Source organism: Pollachius pollachius (genome assembly GCF_949987615.1).
Source record: "Pollachius pollachius genome assembly, chromosome: 3".
NCBI classification, from domain to species: domain Eukaryota; kingdom Metazoa; phylum Chordata; class Actinopteri; order Gadiformes; family Gadidae; genus Pollachius; species Pollachius pollachius.
Window position 1 is genome coordinate 35713465 of NC_136936.1, and position 13877 is coordinate 35727341.

The window sequence follows — 13877 nt, forward strand, 5'->3', positions numbered from 1 at the left end:
AGACCTGCCATATTTCCCAGTGAAACAGCTCATTATTGAGGGAAAAACCAGAGGAGAAAAGACAGTTGATCCTCCAGGTTTTACTGAGAGCGAAGAAAACAACAACCCTACTATAGTTGCTGTGTGGTATAGTCAGTCCCAAATTTCCTCTCTGGGTTAAAATAAGTTGATCTCATCTTTTCATTGCAGGGTCTATGACTAGGGGCATAAACATGGAATAATTCTATCATCATCAGTTGAAATACTAATCCTGACCATGCAATTAATAACAACCAAACGTTCAGTTGTAACACACACACACACACACACACACACACACACACACACACACACACACACACACACACACACACACAATACAGTCTTCCAAATGAAATGCCTGTGAATGAAAGAGGAACATGGGGGGAGAACAGAGATGATGTCACAGCTTGGTGGGAGGAGGTGGGAGGAAGGAGTAGGAGGGTTTGGAGTGAAAAGGTTGTTACTTCAGTCCCAAGTCCAATCGAGTAAAGGGTGGGTGTGCGTGGGTTAATCAAATTGGCCTTGAACACAGCCCACCTGTAACCTTGAGACGCCCTCTAGTCAACCGCTCCCTGGTTCCTCACGCAGACAAACAAACAAGTAGGACACATTGTGAAGTGGCACCAGGTCGGTGGAGCAGGCAATAGCATGAACACAACGCCACAGGAGACATCACAAACCACTTGTCGACTTTGGGATGTTGTGAATAAATGCAAGGAATAACAAGCAGGACTTCTGCTTGTTGAAAAGGGAGAAAGAAGGTAGAGAGTCTATGTTATAGACAGCAGAGCACTAGGGGGTGTGGTCCATCATCCTCTGGGTGGGAAGGGAGTGGGGGGGTGCAGTATCTGTTGACAGATGAACACACACACACGCACACGCGCACACACACACACACACACGCACGCACGCACGCACGCACGCACACACACACATCCACCCACACAGAATACAAAAACACACCCACTAGTTTGCAAGATACAACATACATGATTCAACACACAACTCAGCACACACAAACACACACACACGCACACACACACACACACACACACACAGAATACAAAAACACACCCACTAGTTTGCAAGATACAACATACATGATTCAACACACAACTCAGCACACACACACACACACACACACACACACACACACACACACACACACACACACACACACACACACACACACACACACAATGTACATTAACACACACTGGGCCGCACCCCCTTTCCATGCCTTCCATCTGTTGAAAACAATGCAGACCCCCCCCCCCCCCCTCTTCGGCGCCTTTCACGTGTGCGTGCACATTTCTCTCCCTCTCACCCCCTCCACCCACACACACCCACAGCCTCCTTCCCTCTCCGTCTCGAAATAGAAAACATTAGTTCATTACGCTGCCTGACGGACGCCAGGATCGTGAAACTACACAGCACCCCGGCCAGGGCTGATACAGGCGCTAGAGGAAATAATAATATTCAGAATAAGCTTGGTCTGAAAAACACAACAATGCCTACACCACTGTAATCCTCTTGGAATTTGTAGAATGACTTTTGTGTTTTACAACAGAAATGAAAAATCATAGCAAATAGATTGATTGTTTATTTTAAAAATAAACTAAAAGTTCTTCACACATAAGCCCTGCATAAACAACTGTAGTAGAAGGCTTTTCAAAACATTCTCCCATTATTATAAAATAATCTCACTAGCTGTTAGCAGCTGTTGATTTCACGCTTCTATGACCCCCAACTCGATATGTTTACATTGTCAGTCAATAGACAGAGCCTCGCCATGCATTGAATGGACGACAGACAGTAAAAAACACAGCGGGCGACAAAGCTGTAAAGCATAGCATTTGGCATTAGTATTAGTTTATGGTAAAATCCATTAGCATGTCATGTGCAACAGCCCTGGTATTACGATCAGTAATCAGCCAACATAATCAAAGTATTCAATGCATCCGATGCATGCAACAGCACGCGCACACAGACACACGCATAAACACACACACACACACACACACACACACAGAAACATGAAAAAAAAAACATAAACTCATGTGTTAACATTCTACACAGGAGTTTACAATGCATCCACACAGCCTCACCGACCAGAAAGCACTGGAAAATTAGCTGAATAACAGAGAAAGCACCTTTGGTCTTCCCCAAAGAGGACCGCCACGTGCGCTGGTCATCAAAGTGCCACTAAAACAAGACGTACGACCGGCTGAGGAGAGAGGAGGGACCAAGAACCCCCTTCCTCAGACGCCACCAGCCTCAGCTTTAATTAAATGAAGTGTGTGTCTTTGTGGGTGTGTGTGTGTGTGTGTGTGTTTGTGTGTGCATGTGTGTGCATGCATGTGTGTCTGTGTGCACTGTTCACAGAATTTATGGCTACGCACAGCTGAACCAAACCCCTGCTATCTGGCAACGGGCCCATATCAATATGTCCCATAATATCCTGTTGTGTGTGTGTGTGTGCGTGTGCATGCGTGCACCAGCATGTGTGTGTGTGTGTGTATGTGTGTGTGTGTGTGTGTGTATTTATGTGTGTTTGCATGCATGCGCCTTTGTGTGTGTGACTGTGTGTGTGAATGGGTGCGCCTGATTGTGTGTGTCTGAGTGTGTGTTCGTGTGTGTGGTTGTGTGAGTGATTTGTCTGATGTCCTTATCTCTCTGCAGCGTGACTTATCCTGCATGGACTCCTGAGCACATTTCTGTGGAAAAGTGCAGAGACCTCACCAAGCCATTAGTTTCCATGTTGCGATCATCACACATGAGGGGAGCCGCCACCGGACATACTGTGTTGACGCGCTGGAATGTTTGGGAGGGCAAGAGCACAGGAGATGAGGGCCGCGGTGGCCTTCTGACCATGAGAGGAACACCACGCACTGCAGAGGGGCGTTCAGGGGATCAGACCGTTTGGTTGGGTTTCCTTTTGAGTCCCATCTCAATAAGCAGCACGCTTTTTTAAGGGTGCCCTTACGGACAGGACAGGGAAGTCTCTCAGGAAAGGGAGTTGAGATTGACAGAGAGTTGGACGGCATGAAGTGTAGGGCTAAGGGGAGAATTTCCTTCACGGTTAACGCTAATGATTTGTCACGTTTTTGTGATTTGTCACTTTTTCTCTGTGTTTAGCGGTTAGCAACTATGAGCTGCTATAATGTTTGGTAACTACTAAATGACGTTGTGTAGTCTGCAGGGATAAATTAATAAAATAAATATTATACAATATATGACATACACAGACCCATGATGTTTGTAGCGGTATACCTGATGAATGATGTGATATGCGGTACTCCATTTGTATTCTACAGAGAAATACCAACATTTATCAAATAAGACTCGACAGTACAACAAAAAAACTCCCTTCTGTATGAATTTATATTCATCATTGCCATTCTATTAAACCTGAATTGTGTAAACCTAAAACTGATCATGAATAACAAATGTTGCTGCAAACTTGGCAAGAGAAGGGGAAATTCCAATTTGATAAAATCAATAGTCCCACTATTTTAAAGCCACCATCTGTGTGCACTTATCATTATCTTATTCAGATGGTGTAGTCAATAATCAGTCATTTCACTACACGGTGTAGAGTAACTGAACATCTAATATACATCCCACCACTGCTTGAATATGCACAAGCGTCCGCCTTTACACATCATCAACCCCCTCAGACAACCACCATGTGACTGAACTACAAAACCCAAAAAGTCCCCTGCCCAGGCATCTTACCTCATCCTTATTCTTCCTCCTGCGTCGGTGAAAAGGGAAGATGCAGAAGAAGAAGTACTTCAGCCAACTGAAGACAGTGGCCAGACACCACCCTACCCCACCCATCCTTCCCCTGCACGCCTTCGCTAATCGTCCAGCAAAGACGGTGAATTTTAATTGAAGTTATTGTGCCTCTGTCCTCGTATCAAACCGATTCTCCTGCCAGCAGCTGTCCCCCGAATGAGAGCCTCGGTCAACCAATCACCAAAGACAACGAGAGGAGGGTGATTGATGTTATCCCAGGACAACAGACACACTTCGTCTCCTCCTGTCCGCAAGGTGTTCCCTGATACAGGGGAGTGTGGTTGTGTGGGTGGTGGAGGGAGGAGAGGAGAGGAGGGGGGGTGGGTAGGGGGGGGGGATGTTTAAAGTAATCCAGACAAGTCTTCTTCCTCTCCTAATCCCAGCATTCCTCCAGCATCCCCATCCTTCTTCTCTCACATCCAAAGCATCCTTTTGCTGCCAGCCTCTCAGGGCAAGATACTGAGGAAAAGGAGAGAGCTGGAGAAAGAGGATAGAGAGACAGACAGAGAGAGAGAGAGAGAGAGAGAGCGAGAGAGAGAGAGAGAGAGAGGGGGTGTGTGTGTGTGTGTGTGTGTGTGTGTGTGTGTGTGTGAGAGAGAGAGAGAGAGAGAGAGAGAGAGAGAGAGAGAGAGAGAGAGAGAGAGAGAGAGAGAGAGTGAGAGAGAGAGAGAGAGAGAGAGAGAGGGAGAGAGAGAGAGGGACACACACACACACACACACAGACGCTGGGGGGGGGGGGGGGGGGGGGGACAGTGTCGCCAGCAGAGAGGGAGGCACTTACAGTGATGGGAAAAGGCGGGGTGAGGAGGGGTGGGGAGATGTGGGTCTGTAATTTAATGTAAAAAGAAGGAGTAGGGCTGGCGGCTGTTACGACTCGGGACGCTGAAACGACAATGGAGATCAGGAGAGACAGAGAGTGTATTTCTGTGCCACTGAAATGAACAGATGAAGCAAAAAGACAGACAAGAGCAGTTTAAGGCCTGGCCCACTTGAATAGGAAAACTTGGGAATTTTTCTACTTTCACATAACCTTTCCTTTTAAAGTTGTGTGAACCTATGGATAAACATTGACAACAGAACATTAGAAGAGAGTGACTGCTGTGAAAGTAGACAATGACTAATCTCAGTTTTGCAAAGTACCCAAACACATATTACTGATGAACACATTACCATGCAATTGTTCAGGATGTGTCACTTGGCTACAACGGACGCTCCTCGTTCTCACTTCCTTTCCAAGGAAACACGCGTTGAGGGTTGTGTATGCGCGTCTACACACCACCTTGGCTGTATTCAGGCCTTTCCGCTGCCTTCCTGCCTGTCAGCCATGTTCCTGCTCCCTTGTTGTCACAGCCAAAATCCCCAATAAGCAACTGGAAAATACAATCCCAACTATAATACCCAGGGCACATTTTGTGAATCCTATGCCGCTCGGCAGAGCCAATATTTGATCCATGCTGATCCAATATGTAGCAAAAAGCTGTTTCAACACAGTGCCCCCACCCAAACACACTCAGCCAAGTTGCCTGAGCGAACACAGATAAAGGGAAGGACTGCCTTTGTAAATACAGACGAACGAGTCAATTGAGTCGCCATAACGGTATGAAATCCAGTGCGCATATGGTCATATCAAATGTGTATTAACATATACCACTCGTACCACGCTACAGTGGTCATCAGGTCGAATCATAACCATGTGTCACTGCTAGCTCCATGGGGGTCAAAGCACAGTAGCGGCACTCATTCAGCAGTATGGTATGCATAGGTTAAGACTAGTGGTTTCCAAATGCTGGGTCGCGAACCGTAAATGGTACCACAGCAGGGGACCAAGTGGGTGTAGGGATGGGCCACGATAAAAACTAATCATTGTCCATTTCATTTGACCCTCGTTTGACGACTGCAACGGGAGAATACTGTATTGAAGAGCAAAAGAGAGAGAGAATGATAACTTATTTTATTGCAAAACATATGTGGTGGGTCCTGAGCCAGAACTTCCTCCAAAGGGGGGTCATCGGTGCATGAAGAACATTTTGCGGTGGAGGTATATACCTAGAGGTATATTCTTTGTTGAAAACAGCTTTTACCACTCCATTCCAACCCGTATCCACCCCGACTTCAGGGGGAGATTACGCCGTTCTGTCAATGAGGACCAAGCGTTTCCAGGAGATTTTGGGAAAGAGGTGAGGATTCTGTACACTTCCTGTCCAACCCCCCGCATGACATAACAATGACATTGGTGTTTAGGCTCCTATGTTTTAGTAAACCGGACAAGAGGACATAGGGAGCAAAGGCCCATTGTTCTTTGGAAGAGCCCATGTGGGAAAAGCCTATGTGGTTCACTATTTAGTCATTTAGTAGTCACAAGTCGTTAAAGGGAGAAAAAAAGGGCTTGCTAGGGATGGACTCCAGGTAGATTACTGACCTTTGGGATCAAAACAAGTAACTTTCTGCTTGAAACTCCCTCACCACTAGACTCATAAATCATGTGATCACAGCCACCTTCGAATCCCTCCTTCCCCCCTCAACAATAACATCTCATCCGAGAGCTCTTCTTTTTACCAATGGCGCTCTCCCTTCATCCCTCGAACTCAATAACACTTCACCCGAAGGTCTGCACTTTGACTCCCTGCAATTTATTATTGAGTTGAGTTACGTTTTGACAGCGCAACGCGCAACGCGATACGATGCGCTTTAGCCAACTGGACACGTCTCGCTACGACGCGCGGATAATCGCACCTGTCATCTCCTTGCGTGTGATCCCTGCGGACACATAAAAACCTATCTCCATGACATATCGAGTCACACACACACAAACCCCCCCAAAAATACTCCTACATAACATTTACAGTCACAGCCTCACAACCCTGCATAAAAAAACATTGATGCCTCCCAAAAGATTGGTTTGTATTAGCCATTGGCGGGGATGGGGTCTCTCTGTGCATGCTCTCGGCCAGCCAGTAAGTGCACGTGCAGCTGCACGGCCCAGCACACCGCAGGCCACTGGGATTAAGTGGCATACAGAGGGTTTTACTTATATCCCATAATAATTCATCCATCGATAGAAGAGTGTCGAGGGTTGGCCACGGCTTCGATGACATCATGTGGCTTGGCTTGGACGCACACTTTGGTGTGCAGACACACACACACGCACACACATGCCGTTACATATACACGCACGCAAACAGATACACTGCCACACAGACACACACATACACACTCGCAAACAAACTTAACACACACACAGTTGTAAGCAGATATACAGAGGCATATGCATACTTATACTTGCAAACAGCCAAGAACATATGCTTATAATCATTCACCCTAAATTAATACACATCTGAGACCTTAAAGCCAAAGAGCACTCAATACATCACTGACTAAGTCCCCGGTGGTGAAGACACCGTTTAATCTTGAGGACGTTGAGGTTCACAGAACAGCCCCCAAAAGACCAGCGATGGATGCAGCAGTCTGCCTCTCCTCCCTGTCCATCCCACTCCTCCCTCTCCCCCAACGATCACCATGGGGTTGAAGATGGCCAATGAAGGATCACGTGCGGATTGAGAAAGCCAATCACCGCTCCTTCGTTTAAATAGAAAACAGCTGCCCCTCCAACCCAACATACTCCCTCCTCCACCACCCCAACACCATCTTAAACCCTCAGCACCAGACTGTAGAGAAATGTGAATCCTTTCCATTTCACTTCCAACTAGCCTTCTATCCTGGGACTTTTTAATTCATTCCATTGCCTTTTTTCAAGACCCCTCATCCTAAACCCATCCGTGATCCTAATCCTGCCGGGTGACTGGCTAAGGGAGGGAGGGGAGAGGGAAGGGGCTGGGGAAGGGTGTGAGAGGGAGAATGTAAGACCAAATGGCTTAAGACCAAACATCACATCTGTATCGCAGCGATACGTCGCAGCCTCCATCAATGATAAGCTGCTTTCACTGGTACAGTACAATGTACACTGCCAGCCAAAGCGCGCGCCACCCTCTGTCAATGTGACGCACCACACCACCACCACCCACAAGGAGTGTGCCAAAACTTCTTTTGCTATTTCTCAAATAAAATTGTAGAAACATACTTTTTACGTTTTGATTTATTCTCATCAAGTAGTGTGTCATCTTGTTCTGTTTAATTTTACCTCTCAAATGTATCTCTGAATCTCTAATATATATTTTTGAAATAAAGTTTGATTGATTGATTGATTGATTGATTGATTGATTGATTGAGTGAAGAGGCCCTTCGTTTCAAAAGAAGTTCTGCTCTTGAGTTTTTCATCTCTTCCTATCGGAGGCCTTTTCTTCCGTAGATCTCTCCGGGGGCAAGGGGCGGGGGGGCTACAGGGGAGGGCTTGAAACAAAGCGGACGGAAGAAGGGATGAGGAGAACAAACACATTCCTTATGTAACACTGGAGTTACCAGAGAACAGGATAGGAGAGGGAGAACAGGAGGTAGTGCAGGACAGTATGCCAGTACAAAGGTTGTGGGCTCAAACCCCAATGTCCTCAGTTTGCCAAACCGCGACCTGCTCCTTAATGACGTGTATCTGCACATTTCCCTGCAAGTCACTAAAAATCTGCTAAAAGCCTCTTCGAAACAACCAAATAGTAACAGTAAATAGTTCCGTACAACACCAGGCTCAAGAGTCCAAGGGCCTTCTATTCCCGGAGACAGATTGTTGGTACTCAACTTCATGACGGATGCATATATTCACATATAGTCATTAGAATCTACGACTACTTATGTAACTTTAACGAAATGTGCACATGTACTGTACACACTGGAGATCTCCCGGACACACTGGCACACACACCCATACACACACACACACACACACACACACACACACACACACACACACACACACACACACACACAGTGTGCAAATGTAAATAAAGCCTGTAAGCTGATGTCTGCGAACACGAGAGGAATATGCCTCACTATACACCTCATATTCAGCAGAATATGCAAAGGGTAACAATTCCCAAGTCATTGCGTGTCTCAATTTCCACACACACACGACCCACACACCAATACACACACACACACACACACACACACACAGAAAACACAGAATAAACCATGAATACAGTCACACTTCTTTCTTGCATTCAAGTCCATAATTCTCCCCTCTGCCGTATCAGCCACTGCATCGACCTGGCGGTTAACCAGGAGCCGAGAGAGAGGAATTCCTGGGGCCGGTGTGAGGGACATTGGCCCTGAAGAGCCAATAAAACCAGTCCATAGGAGGGGAAACAATGATCGCACTGACAACCTTATCCCTTACTGGTAAATTACAGATTCCAAATGGGCATGACGTTCAGCCTCGCATTAGCTTCTACACGGCATCGCGTCAGGATGGACACATGTGAAGGGAGACACGCACGCATTGGGAGAATAAAGCACCCGCACAAGTACTTACATAAAAATACACACTACACACAGATTAAACACACACACAAACACACACCGAGACCATTCCTACGTTCCTAGCATTAACATCCATCATCCACCCTCATCCACCACCCATGTATGATGACCATAGATGGGCATATATAGTTACAGACTTGGACCACAGGAGAGACTCTAGTGGATAGGGTGTGAGACTCCCATGCGATAGGCTCTGGGTTCAAATCCCCAATTTTCAGTTTACCCATAGGCATGCCCCTTTTGATGAAATGTATTAAATATACTAAACATTAATAGTAAATAATGGGCTGTTTCATAAAAGCCATAATCGAGTAGGGAGGTGAACAGGGTGATGCAATAGTAGCCAGGTCCAGTTTAGGGTAGGTTCTTCCTCCTGCCTTATCATTTGTGATTTGTCAAATTGACTCAAATCTATCTTCATTTGATACAAAGCCTTGTAACCACTTTATCTAAGTTGTAAGTGTTTAGTTCGGTTCTAAATCACTTCCTCCCCCTTAAGCGGATGACTTGGTTAATGGAATCAACGGTTTACACAAAAGCCTTAGCTAGGCACCTCACGTCCCCTGCCGTGTTAAACTTTTCACCCTGTTACACAGCCGGACAGACCATGCCTGGTGTCGTAAAAAAGAAAAAGACAAATCACAACAGGCCCTTCAGGGACAGAGGAGCAAGGCCCAATCCAGACCGAGAGCACACAGCTCCTCCCAGTTAAGAGACCATCAACTTTAACAGTCATTAAGGGGATCATTATGGGATGTCGAGAGAGTGATTTACCACCCATTCTTGTTAGAAGAGGGGGTTGGTCGGGGATGGGGTCACGTTTAGTCATAACGGACAGGACGCGATGACGATGAGAGGGGAGGGAGAATGAAGGCTATGAATTGCAAGACGTGCTGCCCAGCCATCAGACAGAAGGTGAATTCACTTAATTCCCGACAGACACTTCTGTCGTCTGCAGCGTCTGGAGACACTCAGGGCCTTGTCCTTAGGTACTTGGGAGTCGCACTTCAGTCTTACTGAATTTCCATGGTTATTTTGTGAGTATGAATGCAATACTGTTCAAATAGGGACTCGATATTGGTAGCCGGCTAAAAAAATAAATATCACACGGTTACATCATACTTTTCTATTTTTAGAAAGTTAAAACACTTAAACTTGAATACGACCACCATGTTAAACATAATCACTTGTATACAAATGTTAGTATTAAGTTGTTTTTTCTTTTAAAGGACATTCGAAGGATCTCAAACTACCCTTAACACAAATCAAACCTATGTGTCATATGTTGTGATCCACAGGCATCCATAGTACCCCCAAAAGGCCCTCTTTGCCACCACAATACTAAAACAAATCAACACAAACATAAAGCCACCAACAAAACAACAAATTAAACATTGCCTACTTTATTTACATTTGAAATGCCAACACGTTCAGATTGGAGCCAATCCCTGACCCCGCTCCTAACTGACAAATAACTGTTGTCAAGACAACAAGAACTCACCACCCAGAAGGACATCGCGGGGGCTTCTTCTTGGAGATCACACAGACACACACACAGGTCACAGCGCCTCCTCTTCTTCAGTTATTCACAGAGAGAGACTCTTCCAGAAAGGCGTAGCGGGCGGTTGGCTGGTCTGACGCTCTTTGGCCGCAGCCGTCCTGTCACTGTGTGTCCGAGTCAGAGTCGCCGAGCGCCGCAAGCCCAGCAGTCTGCGCCCAGCAGTCTGTTCCCTATCCTGACACGTTTCCTGAACAGCATTGTTAGCAAAGGGGAGAGGAAGGCAGCGCACGCACGTGCACACACACACACACACACACACACACACACACACATCATGGAAAGCCTGCGTCAGGAGACATGGACAGTGAGAACACCAGAAGCTGTTGTTCTTTCTACCATTTTTGGGGGGGTGTGGGGTGGTATTTTTTTCAGAGCTGTTTTCAAACTAGGAGTTGGACGGGTTGGCTTGTACGCTGTGACATTTAACTTCCTCGTTCCCCCCTCCATGGGCAGGACAAGGAGCCCTTCTCTTTCAGCTTGGAGCCCTGGGAGTCAGAGGTTGGGGGGGGGGCGGTTGTGCTGATTCACTTTAGCTTTTTAACTTGAAATTCAGACTCAGCATTGTCCTCTCATACATACTGAATCCTTAGCAAATCATAACAAACACTCGAAAATGTTGCGAGGCCTCTTGGAATGACATCAGACAAAAGAATATGTGCACCAAATAAGAAACACATGTGCGACACCAATGCAAAAAACAATCTCTCCAGCTCTCGGATTCTGTCATTGAGGCCTGATGTCATGTGTGGAGTTGGTCTGTGTCACAGTTTGTACTTCCTCCTCTCTTGCAGAGAGACAACACCCAGTAGAGAGCCATGAATCTTGTATCTCTTCTTTACACTGTATTCACTGATTCAACTGTTGAGAAAGCTGAGCTGGTAGAGGTCGGGATTATACCAGCAGGGTAAAATGGCTTCATCAACAGTTCCTGAAAGAGTCAAGAACTAAAGAAGTAAACTGTTAGCAGATAGAGGGGATGGAGTGTTCTGTGATGGCGTCACCAGGCTCCAAGTGAGGGCCCGGGGCCCGGGCACAAACAGACCAGGTTGGGGGGCGGGGGGGGATCAGGTCACTGCTGAGGTTTCTGAGTCTCTCCGTCGACTCAACTCTTCAGCCGAGGGTGGGTGAGGGGGTGAGGAGCTGAGGAAGTGAGGAGGTGAGGAGCTGAGGAGCTGAGGAGGTTAGAAGGTGAGAAGGTGAGGAGGTGAGGAGGTGAGGGTGAGAGGTGGTCGTCCATTGTACCATTGTGGTTGAATTTAGAAAGCAAAAAGTATTGGCACTACCTAACTAACCCTTACTTTTTTAACTAGGTAATGCAGCGCTATAACTTTTTCAGCTAAAAAACGAATGTGGAATATAATCCTGGGTGGATGAAAGCATATGCAAAATGACTGCAAATGCAAATGTCTCTTAGGTAGAAGGCCTTTTGTGGAGTACAGTTGATAGTTTCAAGGAAGCAGGAGGAGGAGGTGGAGGAGGAGGAGGAGGAGGAGGAGGAGGAGGAGGAGGAGGAGGATGAAGAGAGTCCGTGTGACGGGACATTTTGCAGGCTTGTCCCCCCCTCCCTCACCCAGCCCTCCAGCATTTTAAAGGGTGTGTGAACAAAGCGGTCAAGCTTACGCCACCGCAGAGAGGAGAGAGACCGCCACGGCAAAAGAGGAGGAGGAGGTCAGATTAGCAAGGTTGTACAGTAGACACTGGAGATCTCCCGGACACACTGAGGGCCACACACACAAGGTGTTACCACTCTGGGAGGTCGGTGCTAATCTGAAGATTGCCCGGCGAACAGCACGTCATCAGAGCAACGTGAGCTATGACTCCTCGTTCTAAGTCACCACAGCTTGTGTCGAGAACGTTGACAATGATAAGGTCGACCCCTGCTGGTGAGTTTTGGAAGCAATACTTAGAGTTAGGATAGAAGAGAGGTGGCGAGATACACAGACAGACAGACAGACAGACGTTGCAGATGTGACAGTCGGACAATAGAGATAACCTAAAAGTATAAAAATGTTTTGCATATAGCAGCATGGCAACGCCTTGACATCCCTGAGTGCTGGATCTCCAACAATTCTTCCGTTACTGCATGCCTAATCAAAGCTAATCATCCCTAAGCTATGAAAAGCTAAACCAAGCTACCTCCATGTTCCCTCGATGGAGACAGCCTGCATTGCGCCATCGCTCCTGGTCTCGTGTGAAACCAGGGGCATCCCCTATTTAACCCAGTGGGCCTCTATCCTCTCTAACACCGGCCCCCTCCAAAACCCGCCCGTGCACAAACAGCCAGTGGGGGATTGCATCATCTCCTGGAGGCCTTCCAAGGCAGCCGTCTCTGAGAGCAAACGTCTTTATGTTTGTCTTTTAAGTCTTTGTGAGGAGCATGACGTCGCCTCAGCAAACACACCATATATTTACGATTGTTCCGGCAAAAAACACCCTGTGAATGATTTAATGTTTATGTTTGGGAGCCGGCTTTAGGATGTTGTTGAGGAGGACAGATTGTAATTATCGTTGGGTGTAATGATGGTGTCAGGGTGTAGTCTGTTGAAGCTTGGAAGAAACAGGAAACTGAATACTTTGACCTTAATGTGCGCTCAATTCATGATAACTGCGGTGTAGTGTTGCTGCAATCGGTTTTATTAAAAAAGTCAATACCAGACGACAAAGCTGTTCTGGAAAAAGTACTGCATAGTTTGTGTTTGTGTGTGTGTGTGTGTGTGTGTGTGTGTGCGTGTGTGTGTGTGTGTGTGTGTGTGTGTGGGTGTGTGTGTGTGTGTGTGTGTGTGGTGGTCTGTTTGTGTGCATGCATGTCTGTGCATGGAAAAGCATATCTGAAAAATGTAATCAGAAAAAGTTATAAAAATATGTGCTAGTCATTTGGAACCACCGTATTTTCATTCATGTGTGTCTGTGTGCATGTCTTTGCGTGTGCATGTGTGTGTGTGTGTGTGTGTGTATGCGTGTTTCACTACTCACTGCCAGAATTTCTAGATGTGAAAAACCAACCAACCATGGCGTTGCATTGCTTTACCCCCGGCCACTGTAACCCATGGCGATCCCACATCCGTCC

At 46.6% G+C, this 13877-nt stretch overlaps 1 protein-coding gene across 9 annotated transcripts in view; it reads right to left on the reverse strand.

The window, feature by feature from the left end:
- The window catches only part of tns1b (tensin 1b), a 166306-nt gene that overhangs the window by 143510 nt on the left and 8919 nt on the right, over positions 1-13877 (reverse strand). Inside the window, exon 1 of one of the 9 annotated variants that reach the window (XM_079733025.1) lies at positions 10751-10893. The exons of the other annotated variants lie outside the window; for them this stretch is intronic. Coding sequence (XP_079589151.1) covers positions 10751-10765 — 15 coding nt within the window. The 5' untranslated portion in view covers positions 10766-10893. Of the gene's footprint in view, positions 1-10750; positions 10894-13877 lie in introns of those variants that run through there. 9 annotated transcript variants of the gene reach the window in all.